The sequence below is a fragment of the Stegostoma tigrinum genome, chromosome 26 (assembly GCF_030684315.1).
Source record: "Stegostoma tigrinum isolate sSteTig4 chromosome 26, sSteTig4.hap1, whole genome shotgun sequence".
Taxonomy (NCBI): Eukaryota; Metazoa; Chordata; class Chondrichthyes; order Orectolobiformes; family Stegostomatidae; genus Stegostoma; species Stegostoma tigrinum.
The window spans coordinates 13,881,533-13,897,100 of NC_081379.1; the positions used below are offsets into that span (position 1 = coordinate 13,881,533).

A 15,568-nucleotide genomic window follows, 5' to 3' on the forward strand; every position below is an offset into this window, starting at 1 on the left:
GATAGGTGGAGAGGGTGTAGGTGGGGAGGTAGGGAGGGGATAGGTCAGTCCAGGGAAGACGGACAGGTCAAGGAGGTGGGATGAGGTTAGTAGGTAGCTGGGGGTGCGGCTTGGGGTGGGAGGAAGGGATGGGTGAGAGGAAGAACCGGTTAGGGAGGCAGAGACAGGTTGGACTGGTTTTGGGATGCAGTGGGTGTGGTGCAGTGGGGGGAGGGGATGAACTGGGCTGGTTTAGGGATGCAGTGGAGGAAGGGGAGATTTTGAAACTGGTGAAGTCCACATTGATACCATATGGCTGCAGGGTTCCCAGGCGGAATATGAGTTGCTGTTCCTGCAACCTTCGGGTGGCATCATTGTGGCAGTGCAGGAGGCCCATGATGGACATGTCATCTAAAGAATGGGAGGGGGAGTGGAAATGGTTTGCGACTGGGAGGTGCAGTTGTTTGTTGCGAACTGAGCGGAGGTGTTCTGCAAAGCGGTCCCCAAGCCTCCGCTTGGTTTCCCCAATGTAGAGAAAGCCACACCGGGTACAGTGGATGCAGTATACCACATTGGCAGATGTGCAGGTGAACCTCTGCTTAATGTGGAATGTCATCTTGGGGCCTGGGATGGGGGTGAGGGAGGAGGTGTGGGGACAAGTGTAGCATTTCCTGCGGTTGCAGGGGAAGGTGCCGGGTGTGGTGGGGTTGGAGGGCAGTGTGGAGCGAACAAGGGAGTCAAGGAGAGAGTGGTCTCTCCGGAAAGCAGACAGGGGAGGGGATGGAAAAATGTCTTGGTGGGGTCGGATTGTAAATGGCGGAAGTGTCGGAGGATAATGCGTTGTATTCGGAGGTTGGTAGGGTGGTGTGTGAGAACGAGGGGGATCCTCTTGGGGCGGTTGTGGCGGGGGCGGGCTGTGAGGGATGTGTCGCGGGAGATGCGGGAGACGCGGTCAAGGGCGTTCTCAATCACCGTGGGGGGAAAGTTGCGGTCCTTAAAGAACTTGGACATCTGGGATGTGCGGGAGTGGAATGTCTTATCGTGGGAGCAGATGCGGCGGAGGCGGAGGAATTGGGAATAGGGGATGGAATATTTGCAGGAGGGTGGGTGGGAGGAGGTGTATTCTAGGTAGCTGTGGGAGTCGGTGGGCTTGAAATGGACATCAGTTACAAGCTGGTTGCCTGAGATGGAGACTGAGAGGTCCAGGAAGGTGAGGGATGTGCTGGAGATGGCCCAGGTGAACTGAAGGTTGGGGTGGAAGGTGTTGGTGAAGTGGATGAACTGTTCGAGCTCCTCTGGGGAGCAAGAGGCGGCGCCGATACAGTCATCAATGTACCGGAGGAAGAGGTGGGGTTTGGGGCCTGTGTAGGTGCGGAAGATGGACTGTTCCACGTAACCTACAAAGAGGCAGGCATAGCTGGGGCCCATGCGGGTGCCCATGGCCACCCCCTTAGTCTGTAGGAAGTGGGAGGAGTCAAAAGAGAAGTTGTTGAGTGTGAGGACGAGTTCCGCTAGGCGGATGAGAGTGTCGGTGGAGGGGCCTGGTCGGGCCTGCGGGACAGGAAGAAGCGGAGAGCCTTGAGGCCATGCCTGGTCGGGCCTGCGGGACAGGAAGAAGCGGAGGGACTTGAGGCTGTTTTCGTTAGCGAGAAGAAGGTTGAGAGGTGACTTAATTGAAACATATAAAATAATCAGAGGGTTAGATAGGGTGGATAGGGAGAGCCTTTTTCCTAGGATGGTGACGGCGAGCACGAGGGGGCATAGCTTTAAATTGAGGGGTGAAAGATATAGGACAGATGTCAGAGGTAGTTTCTTTACTCAGAGTAGTAAGGGAATGGAACGCTTTGCCTGCAACGGTAGTAGATTCGTCAACTTTAGGTACATTTAAGTCGTCATTGGTTAAGCATATGGACGTACATGGAATAGTGTAGGTTAGATGGGCTTGAGATCGGTATGACAGGTCGGCACAACATTGAGGGCCGAAGGGCCTGTACTGTGCTGTAATGTTCTATGTTCTATGAAATCTGCGTACTCAGAGAAGGGAGGGAAAGAAAATCTTTGACTGAGGTTGATGTTAGTGAGGATGCAAAGGCTGAGGGAGGAAAGAGATGCTTTGGTCTAATACCTGGGTGGGACCTGAACAAGGATTTTAAATGAGAGATGAGGTGTAAAACAAGGTGATAAGTTGAAAGAAGTTGTCAGAATAGTTATAGCTCATGTATTACTCTTCCCTTACGCAGCATCCTATGGTGATTTTCCCAGCACACTTGTTGAAGCACATTTGCCCTGTGCAGTAACTGTGGCTACACCATTTTTAGTTGTCAGTCCCCGGGATGGTTTATGTACTACAGGTTCCCCAATAAAAATTTCACAGCTATATTTTAAAGTGCAGCAGTAAGTTCTGACCAGCAAACTAAACAGGCTGCTCTAACAGGGTTTTTAGAGCAAGTGAATCCTACCTATTCTAGGCCCTCCCGTGTGCTAGTATTGTCCTGCTAGTACATTGTGGAAATAATTAATAACGGCTTAATCATTGGTTTGGCGCAACCTGGCATGTCACTGTGTATAAATCTTTCTAGTACGGTTCAGCCAGGACATTCTTTCGGCATTTTCACACTGATGCACTTGCTGTTCTTTTTCTCCAGGCTGATCGTAGCGTTGATACTGAAGAGCGAGGCCGGATTCTTGTCTCCCTCCTGTACAGCAGCCAGCAGGGAGGCCTGATAGTCGGAATTGTACGTTGCGTTCATTTAGCAGCTATGGATGCCAATGGATACTCTGATCCTTTTGTCAAAATGTATGTAATTTTACACCTGCCTTTCTACTAGTTGAGTTCTTCCTAACCTCCAGAGAGCCTGTTAGTGTTCCAGCCTCTGCTGAACACTGCCACTTGTGTGTTTTTCCATTTGCCTGTAACTGGTACTATCCTGCCTAGTCTGCCAAAACATCCATCACAAGCCCACCATTGACACTCTTAGCCTTATTTTCTTTTCAGGATGACTTCAATTTCACTCCCAATTTTCAGTCTGGGCTGTACTGTTCTGATTAGCCTGTTTCATTCTGTCGAATCAGCAATGTTCTTCCGGTTGGTCTCAGTGCATAAGATTGGACTGTCAATGTAGAATTTGCTACCCATCCATTTTCAATCTCAGACTGAGTCCTTACTTCCTGATCATCTATCCAAGTTGCCCTGTTTTGTTATCTAGCCTTGGTTTTCTGTCAGCATTTTTTTCTTGTCTTGTTCTTTGCCTAAATTAGCAAGGTAAATGTGTTCATGCATTCTGTATTTCTTTTTGTTCATTCACCAATGAGCTCATTTCAAAGCTATTGCTACATTGTTCGGGTAAAAATTGACAACTTCCTCAATTGCACAAAGCATGAACAAAATGTTCATAACTTACTCTTGGCTAGTTATTTTCAACTTCTGATTCGTCAGGGCTGTTAGTCAATTAATCTCGTTTAGTTACACTGTGAATGTACTGACATCACACGTTCTGCAGTGGTTCAAAAATGGATCATCACTGCCTTCTCAAGGGTAATTAAGGATGGACTTTGTGATAAAGATTTATAATACAGTGTTATTATCAGGGAACTTGGGTTCTAAACTAGACGTAAAGGGTTTTGGTTTTCAGTTCTGTGTAGATGGCATTGTTTTGAGTTTCAGAAACTCAGTTGTTTTAGCAGTGGGTCAAAACAGCGTTTGCCAAGAAAGCATGTGACTTAAGTTAAATAACTATACAAGTTACCAGATGAGGAAATTGCTGATATGTCTACTAAGTAGAGCTCTTATGATCCAGAGAAAGACAGCTGGAGAAGCCAGAGGCCAGGAGCAAGTTCAGCTCTGAAGTACCATATCAGAAAATGTGTTATTTAGTAGCCATAAAGTAGTCAAAGCTCCTGGAAAAAAACTCTGTGTGTTATCTTCTGAGGGGCCAGTGAGAAAATTGATTGCATTAGTCTGTGTGGCTCAGGGCGAGATTGTCAGAATCACATCTGATGAATGTCCAGAAAGTGATCGAAACACTTGTGACATTGTCAGTTGAATAAGAAATTATAGAATACAGATGAGCTTGATAATTCACTGGATTTAAATGTTTGTAAAAGATTATACTGGGGATAAAGATTGTGTTGCAGGGTGGAATTTTATAGGGGCCTGAGTAACATGGATTATGACAAGATTTGTGGCATAATCATATGAGAAATCCAGTAAGGCCTATCTCAATGTCAACAGCATTACTTTCCCTCCATCTTTTATGCTTTTTCTTGTGTCAAGTTGCCAATCAGTGGGATTACAACTTTTTATATGGGCACCAGCCACACGTACCTCATGCACTGGCATTGGCATCCAACATGTGCCAACCTTTAAGAACTCTCATGGCACATCCCTGAACCACTTCTAGGATTCTTCTGAATCTCAATGCGGCACATGTGAGCAAATAGCTTTTGTTCAGGTGTCCCGGCACGTTAAGTCATGGGTAGCCTCCGACATTAGTTCGAGAGATTTGATATAGTAAGTCAGCTGCTCGAGCAGTCAGTCAGGATCCTCTTCACATGAGGAACCTAATCATGTGCAGCCCACCATGTGTCTGGACTCTTTCTGCCCTGTTAGGACAGTTTTTGTTTCCTGTCATGAGATACAGGCGGTAATTTCAGAGATGAAAGTGGATGTCACAGCTAATACTTTTGGTGCAGTTCAGCAGGTATCCTGAGTGATTGAGTGTACAGCAGAGATGATAAGCAGAGTTAGTGGGGTGGATGAGAGCGAGTAAGGGATAATGTAGCAACCAATAGTGAAAGTGATAGAGCATGCGCCTTGGGAGCAAGCACATAGAGTAGCAGAGACAGAGCAAGTGTGAAGGATCAGTGGAAGATGGTGAGACTTATGGTGGCCGAGCAGAGAAGGACATTGATCTCCTTTCTGCACTGCTGGGCATTCCTTCAATTCATTGAGACTGCTGTAACCTGGTCTTCAACTTTGGACAAGACTGGCATGGACTTGTGTTAAGGACTCCACTGCTGGTCCTGCAGGAATGGGTAGATATAGTTCTTAGGGCTAACGGGATCAAAGGGTTGGGGGAGAAAATAGAAACAGGATACTGAGTGGATGATCAGTGATTATCACATTGAATAATGGAGCAGGGTTGGACAGCTGAATGACTTTATTGAGCTCCTGTTTTCTACATTTCTAAGTCCCATGTTTGCACAACACATTCAATAGGACCTCACAATCCCTGCCTGCAAAGCCAGGTGACAATTCTCCATCTTTTACACTAGGGAAAATTTCAGAAACTATGCAGGCAACTTCAATGAACAGTGCTTTTTTGGGTACATAACAGGCTTTTAAAGATGGTGCACGCACAAGGAATGCCAGTGTTTCGGCAGATATCTGGTGAGTGGTGGGTCATTCTGGATGTGGCATGTGTTAGAATGGGTTTAGAATTGGACACCATAAGGTAGGGTAGATAGTTACTGAAGTTCATTTTTTAAGAAATGACCAAGAAATTTCAATGAGCTTCATGGCAAGAATCCATCCAAAAACCTCGATGCAACTCTCAGTCAAAAAAAGGCAGATTTAGTCCAATGCCGTTTCCTTTTGTATAATGAACTTATGTTCTTTTTGTAAAAGTACACCAACAGCCTCTTGTTCGATGGTTCAGTGACTGACTGCCATGATAATGAAATTGCAGAATTAAAACCTATGGGCTATCAAGCTGGGTTTCACTGTGGGATCTCATTTATATTACGATCAGCTGAGATCGTATCACAATCAATGCTTTATTCACCAGCAAGATGCTCAACCCATGAACAAATTTAAGAAAGCAAAATGAGCGGTTGAGAAAGGTGATTAGGATCCATTCAGTGTGGTGAAGCACAACAGTATATCAGTACCTTTAGAACAAAGAACAAAGAAAATTACAGCATAGGTACAGGCCGTTCGGCCTCTAAGCCTGCACCAGCCCAGATCCTCTACCGAAACCTGTCTCCTATTTTCCAAGGATCTGTATCCCTCAGCTCCCTACCCATTCATGTATCTGTCTAGATACATTTTAAATGATGCTATCATCCCCTCTACCACCTCCACTGGCAACGCATTCCAGGCACCCACCACCCTCTGTGTAAAGAACTTTCCACGCATATCTCCCTTAAATTTTCCCCCTCTCACCATGAAATCATGACCCCTAGTAATTGAGACCCCACTCAGGGAAAAAGTTTCTTGCTACCCATCCTGTCTATACCTCCCATGATTTTGTAGACCTCAATCAGATCCCCCACCTCAACCTCTGTCTTTCTAATGTAAATAATCCTAATCTACTCAGCCTCTCTTCATAGCTAGCACCCTCCTACAAGGCAACATCCTGGTGAACCTCATCTGCACCCTCTCCAAAGCATCCACATCCTTCTGGTAATGTGGTGACCAGAACTGTATGCAGTACTTTAAATGTGATTGAACCAAAGTCCGATACAACTGTAACATGACCTGCCAACTCTTGTACTCAGGCCAACGAATGAAAGCATGCCGCATGCCTTCTTGACCACTCTATCGACCTGTGTTGCTACCTTCAGGGTACAATGGACCTGAATACCCAGATCTCTCTGTGCATCAGTTTTCCTCAGGGCTTTTCCATTTACCATATAGTTCGCCCTTGAATTGGATGTTCCAAATTGAATCACCTCGCATTTGCCTGGATTGAACTCCAACTGCCATTTCCCCGCCCAACTCTCCAATCTCGCTATATTCAGCTGCATTTTCCAACAGTCCCCTTCACTATCTGCTACTCCACCAATCTTAGTGTCTTCTGCAAACTTGCTAATCAGACCATTTTTACCTTCTTCCAGATCATTTATGTATATCACAAACAGCAGTGGTCTCAACACAGATCGCTGTGGAACACCACTGGTCACAGTTCTCCATTTTGAGAAACTCCCCTCCTCTACAACTGTCTCCTGTTGCCCAGCCAGTTTTCTATCCATCTAGCTAGTACACCCTGGGCCCCATGCAACCTCACGTTCTCCATCAGCCTGCCATGGGGAACCTTATCAAATGCCTTACTGAAGTCCATGTAAAAGTCTATCAACTTTGTCAATTCCTCAAAGAATTCTGTTAAGTTGGTAAGACATGACCTTCCCTGCACAAAATCATGTTGCCTATCACTAATAAACCCATTTTCTTCCAAATGTAAATAGATCCTATCCCTCAGTATGTTCTCCAGCAGCTTCCCCATCACTGACATCAGGCTCACCGGTCTATAATTATCTGGATTATCCTTGCTGCCCTTTTTAAACAAGGGGACAACATTAGCAAGTCTCCAGTCCTCCAAGACCTCATCCATGCTCAAGGATGCTGCAAAGATATCTGTTAAGGCCCCAGCTATTTCCTCTCTCGCTTCCCTCAGTAACCTGGGATAGATCCCATCCGGATCTGGGGATTTGTCTACCGTAATGCCTTTTAGAATACCCAACACTTCCCCCCTCCTTATGCCGACTTTAAAGAAACGAGGGAGTTTACACCTCTCAAGTGTAGGCCTTGAAATTCAAACACATTATTACACCTGAGTAAAATTAGACAGAAATTCATGCGTGTGATTTCTCATGAAATAAGTTCCTGGTTCCCTATAAGCTGCTTGTGTAGAAAATTTAGATGCAATGTCCTTGAGACAGTGCACCCCTACAACAGATACTTACTGAATGGCATTGCAAAAGGTTGGCTGGGGATTAATGTGTGACTCCAGATTTGATTTGATTTATTTATTATCATACATACTTCATCACAAAATATAGTGAAAAGTGTTGTAGCTTCACCGCTCTCCAGCGCCATCTTAAAACACAGAAAATTAAATCAAAACTTAGAATACAAAGGTCAAAAAATAAAGAAATAAGGAAGAAGACGAAATTTAATTTGACATTTTCAATATTAAGTCCATGATGATTGTATGTCACAGGCTTGTAATGTTTGACTTCAATAGCTGCAATTGACAGAAACTCTCCCCATCTCGTGAAATTTTAGCTTTAATGCAAATGGCATTCAGTTGAAACTTCTTTTCATTTGTTTCAGCTGTCTGAAGCCCGACATGGGAAAAAAGGCCAAACAAAAGACTCAGATCAAGAAGAAGACACTGAACCCTGAATTTAATGAGGTGAGACTCAGCAATCTTATAGGCAAACATCCACAAATAGTTTGTAGTTATACATAAATGCTGCTAAAGCGTTTGATTGTTTTTCTTATTCATTCACAGGGAGAGGATGTTGCTAGCGAGGCGTAAATGCCCAAAGGGTAGTTAGGAGTCAACCACATTGCTGTGTGTTTTTAGTCACATGTAGGCCCGACGAGGCAAGGTCTGCAGTTTCCTTCATTAAACGACATTAGTAAATCAGACGTGTTTTTCTTGACAACCAGTAACAGTTCCATGATTAGATTCTTAAATCCAGATTGTTTTTTATTGAGTTCACATTCTACTGCCTGTCATGGTAGGATTTGAACCCAGGTCCTCAGATCATTACAAAAACCGAAATTGTTGGAGAAGCTGAGCAGCTCTGGCAGTAGCTGTGGAGAGAAAGCTGTTAACATTGAGTCCAGTGACTCTTCATTCTGCTTTCTCCCCACACTTACTGCCAGGTCTGTTAAGCGTCTCTAGCAATTTCTGTTTTTGTTTCAGATCTCCGGCATCCACAGTTCTTAGCTTTGTACCCAAAACATTACCTAGGCCTGGGGATTAATAGTCTAGCAATAATACCATTAGGACATTGCCTCCCCAGCTGTATTTGAGGACCCCCCCCAAATAATTCGACAAACCAATTTCATAAAAGCATGATGTCTGCATCTCATAGAAGTCACTATTGTGATCTTAGGTTCATATAATATACCATAGTCTGAACATAATATTGATCCCTGTGACAAACTTACAAACAAAGAGTAGTAGCTTATTCTGGCACTCAAACCTGCTTCACCATTTAGTAACAACATAGTTGATCTGATTGAAACCTCAAGTCCTCATTCCTGCCCACTCCCGATAAACTTTCACTCTTTTCCTTCCCAAGAATCTGTCCACTTTTGCCTGAACTCTGTTTTGGCTGCTTTTCAGGAAGTAGGTTTCAATGACTCTTTATGCCTGTAAAAGAAAAACTTGAGCCTCATTTGTTTAAAATTGGAAACCTTTACTTTTAAACAATGACCCTTAGTTCTAGTTTCTCCCACAAGAGAATACATCCTCTCTAAAGCTACCCTGTCGTGACTACTCAGAATTTTATTTGTTTCAATCAAGTCACCATTTACTTGTCAAAACATAGATTCAGTTCTAGCCTGTGAAACCTTTCCTCATAGGAATACCTGCCTATCACATGTACTTGTTTAGTAAGTGTTCTCTGAGCTACTCTCAACACATTTATGTCCTTCCTGAAGTAAAGGTAAGGAATACTCATCGGTGTTCTGTATAACTGAAGCATAAAATTCCTACATTTGTATTTAATCCCCTCTCAATAAATCATGGAATCCCTACAGTCTGGAAGCAGGCCCTTCGGCTCAACTAGTCCACACCAATACTCAGAGCATCCCACCTGGACCAATCCCCCTAATCTATACATCCCTGAATACTATGTGCAATTTAGCATGGCCAATCCACACCTAGCCTGGACATCTGTTGGTTCATAGAATCAAATAACCCCTAAAGTGTGGAAACAGGCCATTTGGTTCAACAAGTCCGCACCACCCCTCTGAAGAACATCCCACTCAGACCCATTCCCCTGCCCCTGCATTTCCCAAGTCTAACACACCTAACCTACACATCCCTGGATACTATGGGCAATTTAGCACAGCCAGTTCACCTACCCTGCATATCTTTGGACTGTGGGAGGAAACCAGAGCATCTGGAGGAAATCCACACAGACACGGGGAATACGTGCAAACTCCACACAGACAGTCACCCGAGGCTGGAATTGAATCCAGGACCCTGGCACTATGAGGCAGCAGTGCTAACCACTGTGCCACCCCATGATAAAGGATAACACCCTATTGGCTTTCCTAATTACTTGAAGTACCCTCTGTGATTCAAGCCTGAAGACATCCAGATCATTCTGTAACTCAGAACTCTGCATTCAAAATTATTCTCATAAAGCATTTTTGGTATATGAGTTGGTTCTGTATGAGGTGCAATATGTAATCACATCTAATGTTTTGAGCCAAGTAGTTACGGAGGAACACAGAGCCTCCATTCAGCACTTTATCTACTTGGAGCATAGGTAGTTTCCGAGACAGAGGCTCCAACTTAGCTTGGGACAGGACAACGATGTGCAGACCTGGATTGGGAGGGAGGTACACAAGCTCGTACTAGCTTGAGGCTTGAACAATTTTAAATCTTGGTTCTCAGCTACTTGTCACGATGCTTACTCCTGATTGAGGGGCAATACATGGACACAGGCAGGCAAAAGTGGAAAATTGTGGGGTTTCAAACTGAACCGGAAGCTCAGGGATATGATCTGCTGTAAAGACAGTGGGTGGTGAAAGAGATCATTATAATTTTAGCAAGGGAGGGAGGAAAGTTGAGGTGGTGGAAGGTACAAGGATTCCTTGTGGGGCCAAAAGAAGCAGGATCGTGTTCTGTGGGAAAGTTTTAAATAAAATAACTTGGCCTTGTTTCTACTAGCTGCAAAACTTTGTTGGTGGTGTTGCAACTCTGCCAGATTTGAGCATTTTATTATTAAATCCATGATGAGTCTGAATTAATTCAATGAATATTGGAATTTAAAAATTTGTTTGGTCTGTTGGTCAATGGCTAGCAGATTTTACAAAAAAAACAACAGGGGCTGGCTAAACAGTGGGGTTAGTGTTTAGCACCTACTGCTGTGTTAGATTCCTTGGCTTGTACTGTTTACACAGGAGCTGTTACAATTGGTGTTAAATAAAATGCAGGCTACTCAGGCATGTTCAGTGACCTACGTTAGATTTAAATCTGTTCATGTCATACATTATCCAGGTAACATATATCATTCTACCTTACTCATGGCTGGGTTAGTGTTCATGGGCTGCCTTAATAACCATCAGAACTGAAACAGTGCAGGGAAAAAAGCTTTTTAAACCACCATGAATGCCAGTTTGCTCATATTATAAGATTATGTCTCTACAAAAGATACAAATATTGTCACCTGGTTAGCTACACTCATCAACTCTTAGAAATGAATACCCGACTAAAGATTCAAAGCAAGGTATGAGTAGGGGTAATGGGAACTGCAGATGCTGGAGAATTCCAAGATAATAAAATGTGAGGCTGGATGAACACAGCAGGCCAAGCAGCATCTCAGGAGCACAAAAGCTGACGTTTCGGGCCTAGACCCTTCATCAGAGAGGGGGATGGGGTGAGGGTTCTGGAATAAATAGGGAGGGAGGGGGAGGCGGACCGAAGATGGAGAGAAAAGAAGATAGGTGGAGAGAGTATAGGTGGGGAGGTAGGGAGGGGATAGGTCAGTCCAGGGAAGACGGACAGGTCAAGGAGGTGGGATGAGGTTAGTAGGTAGATGGGGGTGCGGCTTGGGGTGGGAGGAAGGGATGGGTGAGAGGAAGAACAGGTTAGGGAGGCAGAGACAGGTTGGACTGGTTTTGGGATGCAGTGGGTGGAGGGGAAGAGCTGGGCTGGTTGTGTGGTGCAGTGGGGGGCGGGGACGAGCTGGGCTGGTTTAGGGATGCGGTGGGGGAAGGGGAGATTTTGAAGCTGGTGAAGTCCACATTGACACCATTAGGCTGCAGGGTTCCCAAGCGGAATATGAGTTGCTGTTCCTGCAACCTTCGGGTGGCATCATTGTGGCACTGCAGGACTCCCTTGTTCGCTCCACACTGCCCAACCCCACCACACCCGGCACCTTCCCCTGCAACCGCAGGAAATGCTACACTTGTCCCCACACCTCCTCCCTCACCCCTATCCCAGGCCCCAAGATGACATTCCACATTAAGCAGAGGTTCACCTGCACATCTGCCAATGTGGTATACTGCATCCACTGTGCCCGGTGTGGCTACCTCTACATTGGGGAAACCAAGCGGAGGCTTGGGGACCGCTTTGCAGAACACCTCCGCTCGGTTCGCAACAAACAACTGCACCTCCCAGTCGCAAACCATTTCCACACCCCCTCCCATTCTTTAGATGACATGTCCATCATGGGCCTCCTGCAGTGCCACAATGATGCAACCCGAAGGTTGCAGGAACAGCAACTCATATTTCGCTTGGGAACCCTGCAGCCTAATGGTGTCAATGTGGACTTCACCAGCTTCAAAATCTCCCCTTCCCCCACCGCATCCCTAAACCAGCCCAGTTCGTCCCCTCCCCCCACTGCACCACACAACCAGCCCAGCTCTTCCCCTCCACCCACTGCATCCCAAAACCAGTCCAACCAGTCTCTGCCTCCCTAACCTGTTCTTCCTCTCACCCATCCCTTCCTCCCACCCCAAGCCGCACCTCCATCTCCTCCCTACTAACCTCATCCCACCTCCTTGACCTGTCCGTCTTCCCTGAACTGACCTATCCCCTCCCTACCTCCCCACCTATACTCTCTCCACCTATCTTCTTTTCTCTCCATCTTCGGTTCCCCTCCCCCTCTCTCCCTATTTATTCCAGAACCCTCACCCCATCCCCCTCTCTGATGAAGGGTCTAGGCCCGAAACGTCAGCTTTTGTGCTCCTGAGATGCTGCTTGGCCTGCTGTGTTCATCCAGCCTCCCATTTTATTATCAAGGAGTTAGTTGATAGAAAAGGGACATGCTTTAATCTGGTCAAATGGTATTAACTATGGGTGCAACGTCCACACCAGCTGAGGTTAGCATGAAGCACTCTCCTTCTCAACCTCTCTCCTCATCTGAGGCGTGGTGACCCTCAGGTTAAACCACCACCATTTCTCGCTAATGAGAGAGCTGTCCTCTGGTCCAGTAGGACTATGGTGGCTTTAATTTTAAAAATATATACTTTACCTACTATGGAGGAATTAAAGCAGAGATGAAGTTGGGTGGTTAACAGTAAGGTTGAGTGTCTCGAGCTATAAAAGGGTGTAATTGGGATGGTCAAATGGGCAGATGAGCAGCAGATGGAATTCAGCACAAAAAAGAATTCAATGAATGGCATGACCCCAGGAAATTCTGTGGAACAAAGGGACCTTGGAGTGTTTGCCCATAGACTGAAAGCGAAGGGTGTGTTCGGAGGGTGGTGACAAAGGCATATGGGACACTTGCCCTTATCAATTGAGGCGTAGCTTACAAAAGCAGAGAAGTCATGTTGGAGTGATGTAGAACTTTGGTGAAATCCCAGCCAGAGTACTGTGTGCATATTTGGTCACCACATTACAAACGGGTGTGATTGCACTGGAGGGGGTGCAGAGGGGATTCATCACGATGCTGCTTAGGATAGAAAATTGAAGTTATGAGGAAACTTTGGATAGGTTTGCGTTGGTTTTGTTGAAGCAAAGGAGACTGAAGGGCAATCTGATTGAGGTATACAAGGTTATGAGGGGCACGGACAGGCTAGGTAAGGAGCAGCTGTTCCCATTAATTGAATGGTCAGTCATGAGGGGACACAGGTTCAAGGTGATGGGCGAGAAGCTTAGGGGGAATGTAAGGAAAAACGTTTTATATCCAGACGTGGTGATGGTCTGGAATGCGCTGCGTGGAAGGATGGTTGAGGTGTTTATAATAAGTGCTTGGTCATAACATTTAACGCTTTGGCCAAATGCTAGTAAATGGGATTAGATTGAAAGTCAGCTGTTGCTCACATGTCAGTGCAGAGTCAATGGGCTGAATGACCACATCTGCACTGTCTGAGTCTATAGCTGATTTTAAGTCAGCTATCTCAAAGGATCCCGTATAAGACCCCATTACAATAGATTTTCAAATGCACTGATGCTTAAAGTCTCCTCTCCCTTCTATCTCCTGACGTCAATCCCATTCTAAGTGCTCACAGAATTGATAGCAGCTGTTTATTTTCTTCTTATGTAAGTCAGAAGCATATAGTTATCAATTCATTTCCTTTTTCTGCAGGAATTCTTCTATGATATTAAACACAATGACCTTGCTAAGAAAACTCTGGAACTGTCTGTGTGGGATTATGACATTGGCAAAGCCAATGATTATATTGGTGAGTTAAGAATTGGAAATGTTTTCAATTAAAGGAACACATGCTAGGGAACAGGAAACGACCACGACTATTTATTGTATTTATTCCTCTGTTCTCTCGAATTTCCAGTAAGGACACATTTTTCTCATGTTCCCATGTATGTAATTTTCTGGCCATCCAATGAGTCATCTAGGAAGAAAATGATTTTCTCACAACTGCACATGTATTCAGGCAGATGTGATTAGTATTTTTTCATGATTAGACATGTATTTGGCACATTCGAAAATCCATCACCATGTTAAGAATCTTCAAAACAGGCTGCAGAAAAAAATCTTACACACGAGAATGGTTGCTGTTTCTCATTAATAAGTATTTACATTCAAAGGGCTTAGACGATGACTGACAGGTTAAGGCTTTGGAGCACTAACTGTGCAGACTGCAGCTAGAGTTCAGCTCATTAGGCCATTGTATCTTGTTCAGCATGCAACCGAATCATGGCTGCTTCAATTCAACAGTGATCCGAGGCTGAGTGGAAAGAATTATAATTCTCACCTGAAGAGGTAAACTTCTCACTCTAATATCCTAATTAATCCATTCAACATCCAGTCCCTGTCCACAACAGGTAAGTGTGGTTTGTGCCCACATTAAGTGCTTAGTAGGAGCAGAGACTTGTCATGACTAGGTTAGGAATCACTATGTGACACAACGCAGCCTTCCACTTCTGAGATAGCATCATACGGTTTCTGAGTGAAGTGGACGAAACATGGGCTGGCTCACATGGCATTAAACTCCGGACCCATGGCAGAAGATTTAGTTCGTGTAAGCAGAGTAAATACTACTCGTAAGACAGGAGAGTCATTTCTACCGTCCTTCTGTCACAGCATGACAACACATCATATTCTCAGAGATAATGGGAACTGCAGATGCTGGAGATTCCAAGATAATAAAATGTGAGGCTGGATGAACACAGCAGGCCCAGCAGCATCTCAGGAGCACAAAAGCTGACGTTTCGGGCCTAGACCCTTCATCAGAGAGGGGGATGGGGGGAGGGAACTGGAATAAATAGGGAGAGAGGGGGAGGCGGACCGAAGATGGAGAGTAAAGAAGATAGGTGAGTGGTGATGCCACCAGTTAGAGAAGCACAGCCTACAACAATAGTCACAGACTCTAAATATGAATGTGTACAATTATACAAATCTACAAAATGCTGCTTACATCGGCATGGGTTTGCTCCAGTTTCCTCCCACAGTCCAAAGATGTGCTGGTTAGGTGAATTGGCCCAGGGAAATTGTGCAATAGTGTCCAGGAATGTGCAGGCTTGGTGGATTAGCCATGGTTAATAGGATGAGGGAGTGGGTTTGGTTGTAGGCTGTTCGGAGGGTCAAGGCTTAAAATATCTTCATTTGCATTTTCTTCAAGTAGGGTGAGAGACTACATTATGCAATATCATCAAACTTCAATCCAAATATATATGCAACGTAATCCTTTTATTGGGTTAGTCGTGATCAA

At 45.1% G+C, this 15,568-nt stretch overlaps 1 protein-coding gene across 7 annotated transcripts in view; it reads left to right on the forward strand.

Moving 5' to 3' along the window:
• The window catches only part of LOC125463994 (rabphilin-3A-like), a 214,379-nt gene that overhangs the window by 186,078 nt on the left and 12,733 nt on the right, over nt 1-15,568 (forward strand). For all 7 annotated transcript variants that reach the window (XM_059654974.1, XM_059654975.1, XM_059654979.1 and 4 more), the window contains 3 exons: nt 2,625-2,776; nt 8,033-8,114; nt 13,984-14,080. In XM_059654974.1, the coding sequence (XP_059510957.1) occupies nt 2,625-2,776; nt 8,033-8,114; nt 13,984-14,080 (331 nt within the window). The remainder of the gene's footprint in view (nt 1-2,624; nt 2,777-8,032; nt 8,115-13,983; nt 14,081-15,568) is intronic.